Source organism: Thermobia domestica, chromosome 13 (genome assembly GCF_964235325.1).
Source record: "Thermobia domestica chromosome 13, izTheDome1.hap1.1, whole genome shotgun sequence".
NCBI lineage: Eukaryota > Metazoa > Arthropoda > Insecta > Zygentoma > Lepismatidae > Thermobia > Thermobia domestica.
Genome location: NC_137466.1, coordinates 65,249,578 through 65,269,440, shown reverse-complemented (window position 1 = coordinate 65,269,440; position 19,863 = coordinate 65,249,578). Strand labels below are relative to the sequence as shown.

Below are 19,863 nucleotides of genomic sequence, written 5' to 3'. Positions count from 1 at the left end.
TGGCAAGCAACTGTCAATCACTTTTGATTCTAAAACAGGTTGGGTGGGAGTGGAATGCAAGCAAAGGATATGAGGGTGTTGTTAAACAAAGACGCTTCATCTGAGTTTCTGAACAGCCAGTTGACGAGGAAAAATGTTATTACAATGCTTCCTTGGTGATACATGTATGCATTTCTGAAAATGTATTTTTTCTGTACTTTTCAACTTGTTCCTAGAGAAAGTGTCCGTAATATGGAGGTAAATAATACCTATAAAAGACAAAAAGACTGTCCGTGTCCGTATTGGAGAGTATCCGCTTTAGAGAGGTTTGTCAACATGTTTTTTCCTATTACAGTGTTTGGAGATTACAAAATATGTCCGTTATGAGAGATGTCCGCTTTACAGAGGTGTCCGTTAGTAGAGGTTTCACTGTAATTATTAAAAAATGAAAGTGGTATTTTTATTAAGTGATTCAGAATATGTATATAACAACTTTAGTTACTTTTGAAGGATTTATTAAACTTAGGCTATTTCAGTTTTGGTTGACTCGGCACATATATTTTTTGTAGTCTACATGTACCATCAATAATGCATCGTGTTTAAAACAGAAAAGCAAATATCATTATGCCATACGCAAAATGTACTTGAAAAATAAGTCTTACCAGCTTCGCTGGGGCTGGTAATGTCTCATAATGCCTACATAGTTTTACTGAATCTGGATGCATTATTTAATTGGAAGATGTAGCTGAGAATGAAGCAGTGCTAACCGTGCTCTTGAAAATGTACTTTTGTAGACCTTTAGCAGTCTTGAGAAGTTTACTAAATATTCCTGCCTTCAACTTTTCAGCAAATTCCGTGCACAACAGGTCGATATCAAAGCGAATTATAAGCTCTGCTTTAACAATGTTCATTGACAAACGATTCCTTTCGTCATTCCAAAATAATCTGAATAGAAACTAGGACTAGTGAACGGAAAAATTATCGGATATTTAACGTCCGGTTTTAAGGTCATACCGGACAAGGAGGTCAAAAACCGAACTGTTCGGTAAAATACCGGACGCTTGGCAACCCTACTCTTCATTTTCTGATTGAATGCCGTCAATCAACTGTAAGCTTTCACTTTCGCCCTCTTTTACCTGTCACCGTATCTCCTAGCATGTCTCTCATGATACTGTTCCTTCTCAGCCAATTAGGGTAGGTATCTCGCCTCGATAGTCTCAAAATGTGTGAAATTAAAAATGTATAAGTAGTATCATTTTCCAGCCTGTCATTTCCGTTTTTGATACCTCACTTCATGCATGACTGGGGAATTAGTGCAGCCCGCTTATCTTTTTATAGCTAAGTGATTGATGCTCATGTTTGCCGATTCAATCTTCAGTGGATGTATCAAGCCTTGAATAACACCTAATAATTGCTTGTCTCATATGGACCCAATATCAACCATACAATTAAGAGTAAACTCTAATCAATCAACTCCAGTACTACAGAGTATTTCCCTGCTGTTGAATAAGTTTTATTCAATCCCACATTACCAGATAACGCACTGAATCCGTTATTTTACTAGATGTTAAATCCAAAATGTTCTAAACGTTTGGACTTTAAAACCAACAATTTATGCAGAGATTGAAAACACTCAACACTTCGCCAGTAGTGTAAAACCGCTTAATAAACTTTGTTTTTTAAGACTTTACACAAGCAGAAAAATTTCAATCCCAATCTTTGTCAAATGACTACGATTTATGATTTTTAGACTTAACACCTTTACGCAGCAAACACAGAAATATCAAACCACAATCTACATAGGAATAACGAAAGCGAGAGAAAATGTATGTAACACTTCTATTGGTTAGTTTTAAAAAAGAACATTAATACATAGTTTGTCACACATTTTAAATATAAAGTGCTGGTTGATATCATAACCAATTCATTAGTTTAATTTAATGCTCTTTCTCTTTTCATGATTTTGTTTTATTTTATTCAGAAATTTCCTCTCGTACTCTCCCGTAATCTGAGGATTTTAATCTCATTAAAAAAAAAAAGTACCATTACTTATTTGAACGGTTGTAGTAACAAGAAATTTTAAGCTCATCTATCCCTGGAGTATTTCTGTACTCTGTGGGAAAATATGTTGGGAAACTGAAACTTTATGTGCTTCCTTTAAAAAATTAGGTTTCGGAATATGTCGGCAACATGTTCTTTGAAAATTAAGAAATTAAAATTCAGACTATTTCCTTAGAAGCAACTCAGGCTATATTGTCTATATTTGATAAATAAATACTTCATTATTATTCCTTTAATCTTGCATAAAACAATTCCTCGAGAATATCCACAAGAAGTAACTTACTCTTGGAGTTGGATTTTTTTTTTTTTTTTTTTTTTTTTTTTTTTTTTTTTTATGTTACTTATCTGATTTTATCGTTAGTTTATAAACAAATATTTCATTAGTAACACATTGTATGTCACACCTTACGGAAAAATCCAGGGGTAGTTTACTTTTGGGGATGAGTTTTCTTTGTGCAAAGTTTTCCGAAAATGTTTTATACTTTTGTATGTAGGCTTCACAAGGAATTATTTCGTTAGTAACCGCAGCACAACATGATTTAGTTCAAGGAACTGGAGCGAGAAAGTTTAGTGTGTATCTGGTACATTTTATTAATATTCTAATCACGTTCTGTTGTTTCTTGTATCATACCGTAGCAGTGGCGTATTTAGGATTTTGTTTTGAGGGGCTATGGACAACACGTGAATAAGCAGTTATGTTTTTCCTTTTGGGTGCCGACAAATTTTAATGAAGTTTTGCATATTTAACAAATTTATTTCGGGAGCTTGAGCCTGAAAGCCCCCCTAAATACGCCACCGTATTATACCATTGCTTTCTATGAATAGTTCAAGTTTCACGGACCTATGCTACTTGAGAGTTACACAGCATACAAAAGTTACTTTCGTCCTTAACTTTTGTGCACCAATGTTTATTTACCGTTATCTTGTGTGGATATAGACTGAACAGCAAATAGTTTCCGTGTTCATAAGTGTTTGCTTTATTTCTACATTAGCATACTGTTATTTGAAATCAATAATTTGTATTCCACGCAAAGATCTTCTGTGTTTACCGAAGCGCCTCAGTATACTGTAATCCCATTAGCAGAAGAGGGGTAATGGACATCATCTAAGGAAAATATTACATTAAACGGAATTTTGTTTGTGTGTGTAATGTAAGTTACTGCATACGATACTACCAACCTTATACAAATTTGAGGAAGGTTTAATAAATCTCTGACTCGCATTTGAACGAGAGAGAAATGGATCCAAACCAGGGATAAAAGTGAGGGGGAACGCGGGGGAACGCCCTCCCCCACCTCGAAAAAAATATGTACGGCGGCCCCCCAGTTCCTAAAAAATTACAATGGTCAAAGATAGGCAGGGAGAACAACCTGACGTCATGCCGCTACTTGTCGTCCCCTTACCTTTTCAGATCCACTTTACTCCTGCGTAAAGGAATCTATAGAATAGAGTTACAAGTTCAATAGTTCCAACTAACCAGCTTAGAAACACAAATTATATATATATATATATATATATATATATATATATATATATATATATATAGGTGCATTTATATATGGATGGAGTAGAACTGGAATGAACCAACTCTACTTACAGCTGATTTTGAGATGGTATTTTCTGATTCTTGAGTTGGCACATTGTTTGTGCTAGCAGAATGAACGCGCTGTAGCTCTCGTAAAGTGGTGTACTGTCGTGTTAAAAAAAACTGAAGCTTACAGTAAAGCTCATAAGAGTGGAAACTTTACCTCTATGCTTTTCCGTTTTCTACTTCATGGCGTTTGGTTTACTCTGGTTCTACACCACCCAATGTAACAGATTTCCATACAGCGAAAATATCCTACTATACACGAACAAAATCTGTTGATTAAACATGCTTGTAGTATCGATAATATATGATCCAGAACGATTTTATGCAGTAATTCTCCATCCTGCCATAGTTATTTCTTGCGCTTCACGGAATAGAGTATTAACAACAATAATAAAATATTATATTGTTTAATTTTGATATAATTAGTATTACGCTTAAATCTCAGCAGAATGGAATAAAATACAGTATTTCATTATGCATAGATTTTGAAGTATTATTATTAGTTAATATATTTTTTTTAATGTTAAGTTTGTTTAGCTTACTGGTATAATGCACTGTTGAAAATTTAAAAATTCTTAACTATATTCACACTTAGGTAACAAAGAATGAAAAAATACCTATTATCTTTGCCATCTTTGTCAGAGGAGCTGTCTAGATTGGATTGATCCACGCTTACTGCATTTCTCTGTTCATCCATTCTAACTGTCTGAAAAAAAAAAAAAAAAAAAAAAAAGTTTGAATAATAATAATGATTATGGAATAAGAGGGAAAAAGAACAAACTAAGACTACAAAACTCACAGATACAATATCTGTTCCATTACAAAATTCATACCCCGAGTCTAACTTTCAATAGTACAAAACAAAGGAACGATAAGTGATGTTTGTTAAACGGCAAATATATATAAGAACACTTGATTACAATAAAATTGAGGGGATACAAATTCGTATGTAGTAATTAGGATAATTGTTTGAGAATAATAACTCTTGAAACTTTAAGAAGGTATCTCAATGAAAGGATGCCACGATTTAATTGAAATAACGGACAGTGTCAAAGTCTGTTTACTTCAGTCACGCGTTGTGACATTTGAAAGAGAGAGAGAGAGAAAAAAAGAAACTGATATTTTGTTGACTTCACTTCTGTCAACATTGAGAGCACGTTATAACTCACAGACTATTTCTTGAACTGCTTTTGTATTCCATATTTACATTTTCTTCTGTGTGAAGGAAACACCAAAGTGAAATCCAGGCATAACATCAAACAAATATTTTGGACTAATTTGCCTCTTAAATAAAAAGACAAGTTTACGTATCCTACTACATTACAATAAAGAGAATCCTATATTTTCCATTATTGCTCCAAAATTTCCGTAGCTGTCGAATTAGTGAACACCTTGCAACTTCTATCTAGTTTTACGTCAATACTGCTATTTTTATAAACAAAGATGTCAACCACCTTATATGCAGTGTATAGTGTTATATAGTTATATCCCAGTTTTAAAAGCAGACAGACTTATAACGTTATTAATTTGACTTTCGGTGTTGAAGATATCATTTTCCTCCACAACAGAAGAAAAATTAAACACAGGTAAGAAGCAGCTCAAGAAAAAATCCCACAGTAACATGCTCGTCAATTTTGACAAGAAAAAAGTCAACGAAATTCAGCATTTTTTAGGTAAATAATAATAGTGATAATTTTATAGAAAAATAGTGTTGAAATGCATACCTTAACATAATTTCTTGTATGATAATTGTTTATTCATTTAGCAAAATTTTTACCTCTGAAGAATCAGTAAATTTTTAAAGCAAAAATTCAAAAACCAACCTGTTAAGTCAATTATTTACAATCAAGTTCTCATAAGACCAGGACTTTTAGTTGCCTACCTTTTTCTTTTAGAGCAAGAAAGGGTTCTTATAAAGTACCCCATTGTACCAAAGTTGCCTCCAGATGGGAATAGAGATAGTTTTGCAGCGCTTCCCTCCCCCTCCCTTAATCTGGCTCTATTCTCCTTTTCTCTGTTACATTTTAAAATCTTAAGAAGACACCCTCGATTATGAATTGTCTTTAAACAACCAGTTATCGACGACGAAATTTATAAGAATGTAATACTAATTCGTGTGACCACTCAATAAGGCAAACCACATAAACTTCCAAGTAATTTTTACAAATGAATGTTAGTACCGATGAGAGTACTTTAAGAAAATATTGTATTGAGTCACGAAACCATAATATGCAAAATGTCGGACTCCGATATGGTAATCATACTAAATGAAACCACAGATACAGCTGGACAAATATGTTTTAAGCGTTTTGATGCTTCTCCTTACATATAAGGAAATGAAGTCCATGTTGTGCAAAATGTATTAATTAGAGAATACTAATGTCAGTACAATCCCAATTTAAGGTTGTAAAAGTGTCTTGGTGTTTACAGATTAGGCACTCTGCATATAGTTTCCGTAGTTAAGCAACTAAAATTTATGTTCCTATAATTAAATCATTTAACATGTTTAGCACATTTCCATCACAGCGTCTGACAGTCTATTGGTAATGAATACGATATTGGGAATCAGTTCATCACTACCCTAAGGAAATTATTTTGAATGCCCAGAATCACATTGCTGCCCATAAAGAAACCACAGCCGTGATCCTTCTAAATTTCCATTCGTTACTCGCTGGGGATTACGGATTCAGTGTGGTCTTCCTGTCTGAGAACAATCTGTGCTTCCTTTAACCCTCCATAGCACGCGTGGTCAATTGTAACATCAAGGCACGCGCGCAGACTCTCACTCAGCAATATTTATAGGCCTATATCTTAATTTTAATGTATATTTTGTTTTGAAGCGATGTTAAAACTGTTTCATATTTTTTTTTCAACATTTTTGACAATTGCGCATGTATATATTACAGCACAAACTCTTTTAACAGTTCTAAGTAAACTAAAATTTCTCTATCCGCGGAGTGTGACTCCGCGGCGCGTGCGACGGCGGGTTAATGGTTTCGCGAAAAAAAAAAAAAAAAAAAAAAAAGTAATTCTTCAGAAAAATATGGACGTTGTCGAATTTGCCAGATCTACAACGTTGCCATTCCGAGTTAATATAAAATTTACCCCACTGTTCTCTTTGGATGTGAGGAAGTTTTAGCTTCTATAAAGCTTAATTTTGTTAAGTACAACAGTTATATTCTTCTTTCCTTTTAATGGTGGCCGCTAATATATGCATATAGTTCAGCTGTTTTTTTTTTCTCTATAAAAATGTACATAGTTTCTTTTTACTTAAGAGTACTGGTCAAAGTAGTTAAGGGAAATAGCACCTTGTATGCTTCTTTTCCACCTTATTTTTAGCATCTTTTCCCTCCTTTTTTAGCTTTCTAAACTGCCTCTTAAACCTTAACATTTATTGAAATTATCAGAAATTTTAAGATTTGTTTTGTTAAGTTTTGAGTATCAAAATTACAACTATTCTTTTTAAGAATACTTGTAGAAAAGTCGCATCTACGTCCAAGAATAAGTGGATCTCCACAGGTAAGTGGTTCAAACAGTCCAGGTACATTTTTACAGACACAATCAACGAAGTGTTTTCATTTACTTTTTTAATATTGAAAAAATATAGAACAGATGGATGGAAGGGCAAATTTAGAACCAAAAACAAACATGCTGGCATACATTGACAATGATTAAATGTAAATAATTATGATGAAATTAAAAAAAAAAAAAAAAAAGCAAAAATACAAAAAGAAACAATAAGCCACATAACAAAGAAGATAAGAAGAATACATGGTAACAAAAGCATGTAAAAGCAATCACAGCATTTCAAATCAATCCACATGTTCAAATATCGAAGCATAAATTCCGATAGAAAAAACAGATGAAATAGGAGGTACAGGGAAGAATCAAGATAGAAGCCAAATGTATGAAACTCCAAATAAAAATAGAAGTTAATAATATGCGAGACAAAACCAAAATCTACAAAAAATATTACTAGACTAGTTCTTATACATGAATCAGAATGCATAATACCATATTAAACAAAGAAAAATATCTGAAAACTGGAAACTACGAAAAACCTTTGGACCATATTGGGATGGTCCAGAAAGTTAATACAGTTTATTCCAAAACCTGGATGCTACAGCAATAATCCACAAAAGAATTACACGGATAACGCAAATACAATGGAAAAAAGTAAAAGGAAGAGAGAAAAAGATCTACTTCAGAAAGTATATAGAGAAAAGTCGAAAGTCAAAAACCTAGAAGACGAGAACAATTATAATTGAAAGAAGAGTGACTCAATATATTACTAAGCTGAAGACCAATCACGAAGCAAACCAAACCGAGCAGAATGGAGACTGATTGAGAAACCTACATAATCACGGCATGGTTAATATAAAGATTACGAACGTGTCACACATTTTGAACACAATACAGAAGACACACTTTCATATAGCAAGAAAACATCATTACAAATATGTTATTGAATAAATACGAAAACTTGTGCCATGGCATAGCGTGATGAATCACAGGAAATATGTTCTTTCAATACTAACTGAAACAAATATAGCAAAATTAATCTAATCTACATGATAAATCGAAAGAACATTCGACTTTACATCACACTAATTCCTGAGCACCAACTTCACGAGTGATCAAATATATGGCTACTCAGTGAGCAGATGGTTCGAATCACAGCCCAGTCGTGAACATTTTCACTCTTTGTATATCATAGTCTAATGTAATAGATGCAAAGTAAATATTTCAGATTCTTAAAGTTTTTCTATCTTACTTCCCCGCTGTTAACTTCAATTTGTCGAAAGTTTTCACTGCTTACGAGCGTTGTCTTCAGTCATGGGTAAAGATAAGAATTTTTTTTTTTTAATTAAGTAACTTTTTAGTAGGCTTAACTAACGATTAAATTAATACATTTTTTAAAAAAATAATACATTTTTTTTTTTCAGAAACTATGGTAAATGAATATTTCTGATTTTTACCATATTTTAATTTTACTGTTTATTACCAATATTGTCAATTTCATGCAAATACAAATGACAATGAAGGATATTTAATTTACCCTAGAATGTACATATATTTCTCAGAAGAATGAGCTTTTTGTAAGACGTTATTTGCACGAGGTAAGCACAAAATTCTGAGGTGTGATGACAGTATGTTTATACTGTGAGTAGTGCTTTTAATGTTTCTACATTGAGGTGACTTTCTTCTTCTGTTCAACCCATGTTTTTTAGACTAAAATGCGCTCCACATAAGCATTTTTTCCGGGAACATACAGAACAAACTCTACCATTTTGCAGGTTGTCAACAATGATGTGTAGGTCCTTGCACTGTTGAAATATTTAAATTTTCCCACCAAAAAGTGATGATTTTTAAAAACCGGATCATTTAGATGTCCTGAAAAATGTTTTTCGGGATACCGGGAGAGCTAGCAATAAACAGGAACGCAGATCGCCTGGTCAGCCTGCCTTGTGCACGCAGATATTACTTATTTATAAGAATTGTATTTTTATTGTAACAAAAAGATAGGTTTAAATTTTCATTGTTATACCTGTATTATTACGTGGCGACAACAACAATATTTTCATTTAATGATCTAACAGGGGTGAGAATGAAACTTAAAATTAGTGTCCATGGAAATGAATAGACTTGTATAATGGGTTGCCTGTTTTGAAATCTTTAATATGAACACTTGATAAGAAGGATAATAATTGTAAATTATGAAGTGCGTTTTCAAGAAAGCAGATGCATTAAACTTGATTAAAAGTAGTGTAATATATTCTTGCTACAACCGTCAGTAATACACATGTTGAACGCGTGTTCAGTGTAATAAAAGTTTTATGATACGATGACAGAATGTCAACAAAACCTATGGCCGAAATTCATGATCAAGTGAAGCTAAATATAACCTGAGAATTTTTTCCATGAAACGATTCTGGAAAATACAAGAACTCTTCTTCAGAAGGAAGCAATCTCCAGAAAATATGAATAAATAGGTAGGTGTCTATGATCATTAATGTTATGTGGTAAGTTCATTAAGTTTGGTACAGTATACGTTTGGTTAGCAGTAATAGTAGTTGTAAGAGTTACAAGATAACATTTAAAAGAACAAATAAAAAAAAAAAAAAAAAGAAAAAAAAATTCCAAATTTGCGTTCAAATTTCTGTCACGCGCTGGTCTCCGAACATTCATTCAGTTCAATCTGGCAATCCTATTCCGGAATGGTAGGGAGTCCCTTACATATTTTCTCTGTATTACATGTATTTTTCTTCTTATTTAACGTTGTCTCTCTATAATGTAACTTATATTGTGTTAATTATATGTTGCTTGTATTAATATCACATATTAGTGTTCTAATTTATATAATTTGTACAATTTTATTCAAGAGTTCAATTTGCATTATACGCTCTACTTCCTATTTATACATATCGAACAGTAAGACTGATTTATAATTATTTTATGACATTATATTGTTGTATCTTTATTGATAAGCCACACTCGAGTGTCGGTAAATGCGGAAAACAAACATCAACCTGTGCTATGTTATCACTACAAACTAGTACTGCATGTAATCCGCGTCAGGGTAGGGTGAAGTAGGAAGGCGAGTCCGTAAGGAGCAGGCGTGTTAGCGAAGGTGGGTATGTGCATAACGGAAAATTTATTTTGCTCTACCTTCTCTGGTATGACATCTATGAATGTACAGGCAAATATTATTGAGAAAGAAAAGTTTTAAGTGTATATTATTTAACGAATATGGCAAGATTACTTTAAATAATTCATTCATTAATGATACTGTCATTGGATTCTTTGATTTGGTTCATTTGATTCCATTTTTGGGAACAAATCTGTTCCACTCGTAACGTCACTATAATCGTTCATGGACTATGGAGTTATAGGTTTCGTTTGGAGTCACGTGGTGCCACAGAGTTGTGCCTGGCGATACCAAGTGTGTGTTGATGAAGCGGCTATTGTTGGTTCAGCGGTACACGCATTATTTACTCGTATTAACCTCCAACTTAAATTTATTTTTATCAACTGAAGTGTCCGATATGGGAACTAACAGTCATAAATATTGTTTTCGTGTAAGTACATCACAATTAATAAAAGCTTGTATTATCTGTCAAAAGGAGTACAAACGGTTTTTATCATTTCGTGGGGATCGTATAAAATAGTTATATTTGCTATAATAAAGACTGCTCCTCGTATTTGAAGCAAGTGTCTGGAAAGTGAAACATTCATAAGTAATTCTACACTTCAGGTTTGCCTAATTGTTAATATGTTACCTATATGTTTGTATCTGGAGTTAGCAGGTACGAGAATATCGTTAATGAGCTCAATTACATGTAAGTTATATAGGCATCAACGAATTTATCAACCTTGAGTTCAAATATTAAAAGAAGCGGGCGGAATAGTTCTCACGGATACGAATAGTATCTTGAATAAGTAGAAAGATTTCTTTAATAATTTGCTAAACACACAACCAAAAGATAGTGTTCGCGGAGCAAGTATAATACATATAGCAGAACCTTATATTTCAGAGCCTAACCGAACAGAAGTAGAAGTTGCTATAAAGAAATTAAAGAAACACGAATTTCCGGGTGTAGATGCAATTCCCCCTGAGTTAATTTTAGCTGGAGATAAAATTGTAAAACGAGACACACAAACTCGCTCTCTTCATTTGGAACAAAGAGTAATTGCCACAAGTGGAAACGATCGTTGCTCCAATTCACAAGAAATGCGACAAAACTTATAATTATCGATCCATTCATTAAAATTCTCTTAATCACAAGAAATGCGACAGAACTTATAATTATCGATCTATCTCTTATTTGTCACCATCCATTAAAATTCTCTTAAACACACTGTCAGCAAATTGTCCCCATACTCAGATTAAATTATTGGAGCAGTCGTGATTTAAGATCGATCAACTTTCGACCATATATTTATCATTTGCTAAATACTCGAAAAGAAACGAAAATACATCCTGGTACATGAATTATTTATTGATTTCAGAAAGGCCTAACTCGGTTAAAAGAGAAAAGTTGTGTAACATTTTTACCGAATTTGGTATATATATATATATATATATATATATATATATATATATATATATATATATATATATATAACAGCTAATCAGATATGTTCAAATGAAACCTACAGTAAAATTCGAGTAGGGAAATACTTGTTACTGAGGTTTTACGTCGAGAATGGCGTAAAATAAGGAAATGTGTCGTCGCCAAATTTATGCTAATTTGTTCTGCAATATGCTATAAAGAACATTAAAGATAGCGACCAGTGTAGAGTTGAATGGCACACCCCAGGTTATGACTTATGCTGATGATGTGAATCTAAGAGGTAATATGTCGACAAGGGACAATAAAAACAGTATAGATGTCTTATTAAACGCCTTCAGGGACATGGGTTTAGATGTAAATGCTGAGAAAACTACATACCGGTACATGGAAATTTGTCGTGACCGTAATACTGCAAATTATGGATATGTTAAAAAAAAAAGTGTAATACTTTCGACAAAGTGAATACTTTCAAATATCTAGGATTAACACTAACAGACCAAAACCATATCCAAGAAGAAATAAAATGTCGACTGAAAGCAGGGGATTCGTGTTATTATTCAGTCCAAACATTTCGTCTTCACGAATACTGTCGAAGAATTTGAAGTTTAAAATATATAAAACTTTAATTCAGCCTGTTGTGCACGTGCAGTATAGTTCTGAAATACGGGCGCTTGTTTCATACGGTTTACCCAACACTGTTGTTAGTGAGAAAGTCATGTAACCACAATGTAAAAATGTTGAGACGCTTTTAAAATTTTAACTTAACACAATCGGAAAAAGATAATTAAAATGTCCTAAGTATAGATCCGGGACAATATTAAGATGGATATCGCAGAAATAAGAATACACAGTAAAAATCGGATCGAGTTGGCTAAAGACAGAAGTCAATGGGGAGTTTCTGTGAATTCGACACTCAACCTTCGTATTTCAAAGATCATATACTATGTAGTTAGTTGATTTAATTAGTATTCATTTAGTGCAAGTTGGAGAACTGTGTCTGACTACAATTATTGGCGAGAATAATTAAAACTTGAACAATATTCCTTTTTCTTTTATTTATTTCTTTTCACAAGAAAAACGAACATTATTGAGGATAGTTTCAAGTTTCAATTATTATAGTGAATTCCATACACTCAATAACTAATTAGGGTTCAGTCGAGCAGACGGTTCTACCAAATAAAAAATTTATAGGTAAAATACGATGTTAAACAATCTTCGTGAAGGGGTGAGAATGTAAATATAAGTAATTCCTGTCAGTGCACAGCATATTGAAATGAATTTTGAGTGACAGTGAAAGTATTGTTATGTGTAAGTGTACTCTTCCACTACCCTCGTTTATGCGCATATCCTCTGGCGCTGACGCGCGTGCTCCCTACGGACGCAGCCCCTCGCTGATGCTCAGGCACCCCTGCCCTGACTCGGTTAGATAGCATTCATGCTTTTTAGTGGCATCTAGCACAAGTTGGTTCGTGTCTTATGTACTGTAGTTTTTATGCCATACGTCCACTGAATTTATACTGAACCCTTTTGAAGTCAATCTGCAAGTAGTAACGCAGCTCCTCATTTAGTGCATGCTCTGCTAAAAGAAATACGAAGCTCATACCTAACCTGAAAATGTAAAAAATGTGTCAAAATTTGGTAGAACCGTCTGCTCGATTAATGCCACTACTTATTCTAGAGAAATTTGGTTGGAGATTGTTATTCGACATTCACTGGGCGTTACTGGTTCTTAAGATTTAACGATTGAAATATATGACGCAAAACTGCTGAATTATACTTCTAGTAAATATTTCACGTTTTTTTTTTTATTTTATTTTATTTTAGTGTATTATTGTTTACTTGCTTTATTATATTTGTCTCTAAAGTTTGCCAAATTGCTGGTAGAAAACAACGTGCCCTGCGGGGCTCTAACCCGCCTTCACTCGCTAACGCTCGCTCGGCAATACTATGTGAATTAAATATTATACTTTGGTACAGAAAGGATCCAATTGTTATTCTTATAGCCAAAAGCTAGGCGGACGACCAATTTCGGAATAAATGCCTGAACTTCGAACATATGAAAAATAACAGAATTACAGCAGGAGCGATCATAATTTCTAACAGGTTTGATTCCTGAGAAGAATAGTTCATTGGAAACTGATTGAGTGAGATGCCTTTCCAAGAGCGTCAATTCTTGAAAGATCTAACTAGATATAACTTTTTACTACAAGGTAATCTTCGCCTCTACTCTTACAAAATACTAATTCTTAAAACCTTACTGCACCCGTTACAACTGGTATTCTTACGTAGACACGCAAAATTATATTCGATTAATTTTCACAATATTAGTCCAAACTACCCTAAGCTTATCTGACCTTACCCTACCATAATCTACTATACTTTCCCATGTTATCCTAGTTATCGATGCACAGCTGGAGCGTGTATTGTGAAGTTTACCCTTTTTTTCCTGGAGACGCGCACAAAAGGAAAATAAAAATGTGTAAAGTCCAATGTTTTAGCCGGGTTGGCTTAAGTTCCGATAAGCCCCCCTGCACTAAGTCGATGTTCAAAGGTAAGTGAACGAAACGGCATCTAATCTAACCTTAACTATTCACAACCATTATTGTAATGTTGAAAAAGCTGGCGGAGATTAATGAAATAAATGCCTTTTAGTCTGTAACCATATATGAGTTGTCATATATCGGTCTTTCTCAAAGTTAAAAAAAATGGATATAGTATACGAGAGTGCCTCATCATTTAGCGAGGACTCACGAAGTGCAGTCTTTTAAGGATTATCCATTGAGGATATAGGAACTTGAAAATGAGGTAAAAATGCGACTTTCATTTAATTACTGAGTAATATAAAATAAAATGTACGTCGGTTTGCGTTGCGTTTCGTTGTGTTTTATGGTATGCGAAGAATAATAATGTGCCCTTGTACGTAGTGTATGAGTATATGTGGGGGATTTGAAACACATATCGCATGTCACGTGCACGTGGATGCTTCTTACTACTTCTAAATGTAATAAAATCATTTTTATACGTAGTGCAACAGTAGGAAGTATTTACGCGCACAGATCATGAGGCACTGTTGTATACTATTACCAAAAAAATTAAATAAATAAGTAAAATAAAAAAATAAGGGTCAATGTTCCGTTAAGGGGGTCCAGTGTCTTTGACACCACTTCTTTCTATTGATTATATAATATAACGTTATATTAGGTTAGGTCCGGTCAGGTTAGCTTAGCTTTGGTCAGGTTAGGTTGGGTTAGCTAAGGGGGTCCAGTGTAGTTTTGGGCCCCCTTAACGGACATTGGACCAAAATAAGTAAATAAAAATTCAATTGTTGCCTTAGCAAGTCTTTACTATGGTCATTTCATTCACTTTTTCGATTGAGTGATTCGTTCTTTCAGTTCCGCACAATCTTATAAAAGTGGGTAAAACTTCCCTAACCTTAAGCTAAACCCCTACTCTACTACATTATACCCTTTTAAAGCGGTCCTACTTATAGATATGCACCCAGAGCATCGGAACCGAAAGAACAAATCACTGAATCGAAAAAAATGAATGAAATGGCCAAAGTGAAGTCTTTCCGTTGCCTTTTGTAAGTAGTAGCGCTGATTAAAGAGGAATCCTTATCAGTTTTATTCAGGAATATCAGTTCTTTCTTCTTTTAAAGCGCCTTGTACTAAAAGGTATGTTACATAATCTCTTAGTCTAATTTAAACTTCACACGTATTATGTATGATTATTACACAAGTTATTCACGTTACACAAAATATTTTACTTGTTTCACAGGTAGTATCAAAATACTCTCTACATCTATGAAGAAGTATAAAATTCACCAACATATATTTACTACCTTCCATTTGCACAATTCACCAATTTCACTGTAATACAGACCATATCAACAGTAACAATGATATTAGTTTCTTACTTTCTATCTTCTCAGGAAAGATACTCCTTTTGTGCAACTTGCCCGGAATGTAAACACAATTCGGTGTAATAAAGTGTAAAAAGAGAACAAATGACTAAACATATGCAGAGTCGTTCTGACAGGTGATTAGTACGATACTAAAGAGTTCAACTAACATATTTCCTGCAGTAGTCAGGCTTTTAGAATGGCGCTAGTCACACGTCAAAACGACTCTGCATAAGGCCCATAGTTTCACTACAATAAATCAATGCCTTAAATTCGTGCTTCCACTGAAGTTTTACTATACGGATTCACAGATTGTGAAGTGTACAGAAAAAAATTGTGCAAGAGTTTAATTTGCCCATTTTATGTCGAAAACAGAACTCAACCAACCCCTCCGGGCTTCTAACCCGTTCCTATTACTATTCCTCCTCCTACTCCTCCTTCTACTACTACTGCTTATACTATGGATCCGTATAGTAAAACTGAACGGCAAATGTGATTCTGATTGCCGATGTAAATGCGAATTGTGAACTGATTCTTTCCCGGAGCCTCGGTTCCATTCTGTACCAGTCCTCGCGAAATTTTGTAGATTCTGAAAACCTAATTTTGATTCTCGTTGTACTAAAAAATACTAAAGAGCTACCCTAATAGCACAATTACATAGCAGGCATATGCCTTATGTACTGTACCTCTGAGAGAGAAATCACATGGATGGCAAGTGATAGATACAGTCAATGTCCGGCCCAAGGCAGATATCTGACATGTACCTGGGGAACGTGCCTTGTATGTTCTAGGTGTTCCCCATGCGGTAAGCTTCAATGAACAACGAAATAATACCCCAAAATATGTTAAATCGGCTATATGCGTAATGTGTTTACATTAAGGTGAGTGTAAAAAACATTTTAAACAAGTAAAAAAAAATACGCGCGGAGGGGGGGAGAGGCGAACCACCAACCTTTGGATTACTAACCGCGTGCTCTTCCGGCTTGGCCACATATGCGACGAAGAGAACATCGCTTGTAGAGAGATAAATTGTTGAGGTCTTTTGAATTTGGCTAATCAGAGTGCTGTGTTAACCGCGTTTATTCAACCATAACCGTTTGGGAGAAGATAAAATCTGCTCGCCATGTAATTTTATAAAAAAAATGGCAAGTGTTTATTTATTTCATTTCATGATTCTTCTACACTCTGTAAAGAAAAAATAGCGACACTTGCTCTAATATGGTTTTCTCAACATACTTTAATCAATATGAATTTTTACATGAATTCCTGATAATATTACAAGGCATATTCCTAATGAGCAGTTCATTCTTAATACTTGCGCCAGAGTTTCAGGCTTTTGACATGAATTTGGTGAATTTATATGCATATATAAGTAGCTATGTGTGTTTTGAGCAAAATCGTTTGTAGGAAGAGTAATTCATAAAACTGAAAAAGATCAACAACAATAGCAGAAAACAAGAAATGGAATTTCTTTAGGGTAAGACATATTGTGTGCAAACATCGAGAAGTACGATACACCAAACTAGTATTTTGTATGTGCACCATCGGCTTCCCGCATTGGTAACAAAGCTATTGCAAAATGCAACCTCGATATCACGGAATAACACCCGGATTATCTGTTCCTTGAATTCCATTCTATTTGAGATAGTTGTCTATTGAAATTTCTACTCATATTGATCCACAAATTTTCAACTGGATTCATGTCGGGTGAGTTTGTAAGCCACACGAGTCTCTAAATAGTCATATTCTTGAACCACGTATTAACAATTTTGGCTCGGTGACATGAAGCATTATCGTCCTGGGAAAGGAAGTAGTCCATATCTTCTTCAGAAAAGTCATCTTTAGCTGTTGTAAGAACTTTACGTGCCAGAATTTGATGATATTTTCGTGCATCAAACGATCCTTCACATATATCCGTCGTTCTGACGTCTTTAACGGTGAACCATGCCCATATCATCACTCAGTAACTGAATATTTGAATCTCTTAAACAAAATCCTTGTCAAGTTCCTTGCTTGTTCGTATCCACAACTTCACACCACTATCGTTTCCCACTATTCTAAACTTCTTTTCAATGAAGAAAACGACATGCTTTCAGTTGTCATAAGTCCAAGTTGTATATCGACTCACAAAACTACATGTTGAAGTCCTCTGTGTTTTGTCAGTTTCGACTTTCTACGCGGTTTTTTCTTTGTAATATCCTCTTCATACAGTCAAGACAATACAGTTGTACAAGTAACTGCAGTTCCAATATCATGTCAAACTACAAAAGCGATTTTTTGGGAAATCACTCATTAAATCTGCGGTGCTATTGATTTCATTTAGCAATCTGCTCTGGGTGATGCTTTCTTTTTTCTTTCCACTGTTGACGAAGGGACGATTTGTTGTGCTGTTTGCACTTGTGAATTACTCTTCCTGCCGTAGAATGATGGATTTTCAGAATTCCATCTATTCTTTTAGAGATTTGCCACAACTCACATTTCTTACCCATCTTATTTGTTTACAGTCCACATGTAGCAACAATATCACACACAAACAACACTGCACAACAAAAATTTTGCCACTTGACACACTGTCCAAACAATGAGAAAGCAAAGAACAATCATAAAATGCTATTTACCTCAGCCTACACATTACAAATGCAATGCAGAATTCTTACTACAATAATTTACGAGACGCACTCAGTGCCATCTATCGAAAATACTAGTGATACACAAACAATTGACAAGCGATGTCCTACACCACAGGTGTCACAGATAACGCAAATGAACTATCCCACTCTTCATTTCCTTCTATTCCTCTTCTAACAGGCTGCAAGTATGGTTTTCTGTGTAAGTTAGTTTAAGAATTGAGGTGTCGCTCTTTTTTCTTTACAGAGTGTATATTCAATTTCAAATGATCATCGAAAGTTGCTATCTAATAAAGTTGATGCGTTTGTTGCTTCTAATACACAATCGCTTACAAAAAGAAGCAACAAATGCATCAAATGTGGAAGATGAATTTAGAACACCTAAATGGCGCATGCCTAGCACATCTTGTGCTGTTAGGGCATCTGAAACAGCATGTACCTAAAGGACGTACCTAGAACATGATATATATATATATATATATGTCCCAAGTGACGACATAAAAACAAATGACTGTTAGAGTGCGAAACTGAGCTAGTTATACAAATGCCATATTTGTGGTACATAGTTGCAAGTATCAATTAGGTGTAACAAGTACCCAAAACTAGGTAGCTGAAGTACATACTTAGCACATGAATGTCATATTTGATAAGTGTCTGGTATCTAAAAAGTAGTTGGGACATTTAAATGGCACATGCCTAGCACATCTTGTGCTGTTAGGGTAACATGGAAAGCATTTCATTTTGCTTATGCTTTGATTGAATTTCGGTGTGCTACTTATGCTTAAGACAATGACTGCCATGTTTATACATAGTGAGACGCATATTGGTATAGGGAAAACTCCCTCTGTTACTTGGTAGGGAAGCATCTTAGAGAAAGTTATAATCAGTGGCTGCGCCGCGCTTCAGAATAATAATATTAATATATATATATATATATATATATATATATATATATATATATATATATATATATATATATATATATATATATATATATATATATATGGATAACAGGTTATGCATAGGGATGCGCTCGAGTCGAGACACACTTTGTAAAATTCGAGACGAGTCGAGACAAATGTATTTCTCGACTCGAATTTTCGAGTCGAGACACGAGTCGAGTCGAGACGGCTCTTAAAAATCTCGACTCGACTCGAATGTCTCGAAAATCTTTCTATAATTTTTAATATTATTTTGAAGAAAGTATTCACTCAGAAACAGCCTTGAAACCAATTCCAGCTTTTATTCCTTTAGAAAGGTACAGAACGCATAAAATTAATAGTTAATCTTTAAAGATCAAGATTTAATTTTCAGCTCAATTCAGTTAATTAGAACTAATAGTTAATGTCGTTGTATTTCGTTGTACTGCAAATATAATAATAATAATAATAATAATAATAATAATAATAATAATAATAATAATAATAATAATAATAATAATAATAATTGATTATCTAGTTTGTATAAAACTATTATCCGTAGTCTAAATCTAGTTTGTATAAACATATTGCGATAAAGTGAATTTCATAAATTCTCTGAATAAGCAGTTGGTAGTCTATAGTAATTTAGCATAGTTATAATTATTGTGTTTTCGTTCCCATGAACGCAATAGGGTTACGTAACTTCTGG

General features: G+C 34.0%; 1 protein-coding gene across 3 annotated transcripts in view; it reads right to left on the bottom strand.

The window, feature by feature from the left end:
* Pldn (biogenesis of lysosomal organelles complex 1 subunit pallidin) overlaps nt 1-15,678 on the bottom strand; it is a 31,677-nt gene extending 15,999 nt beyond the window's left edge. The window contains exons 1-2 of one of the 3 annotated variants that reach the window (XM_081735840.1): nt 15,623-15,678; nt 4,249-4,337 (exon numbers count right to left, since the gene is read on the bottom strand). In XM_081735840.1, coding sequence (XP_081591966.1) covers nt 4,249-4,328 — 80 coding nt within the window. In that variant the 5' untranslated portion in view covers nt 4,329-4,337; nt 15,623-15,678. Of the gene's footprint in view, nt 1-4,248; nt 4,338-15,530 lie in introns of all 3 variants that reach the window. The other 2 variants (XM_081735839.1, XM_081735838.1) reach the window with 2 other exon arrangements.
* Between the last annotated feature and the right edge of the window lie 4,185 nt (nt 15,679-19,863).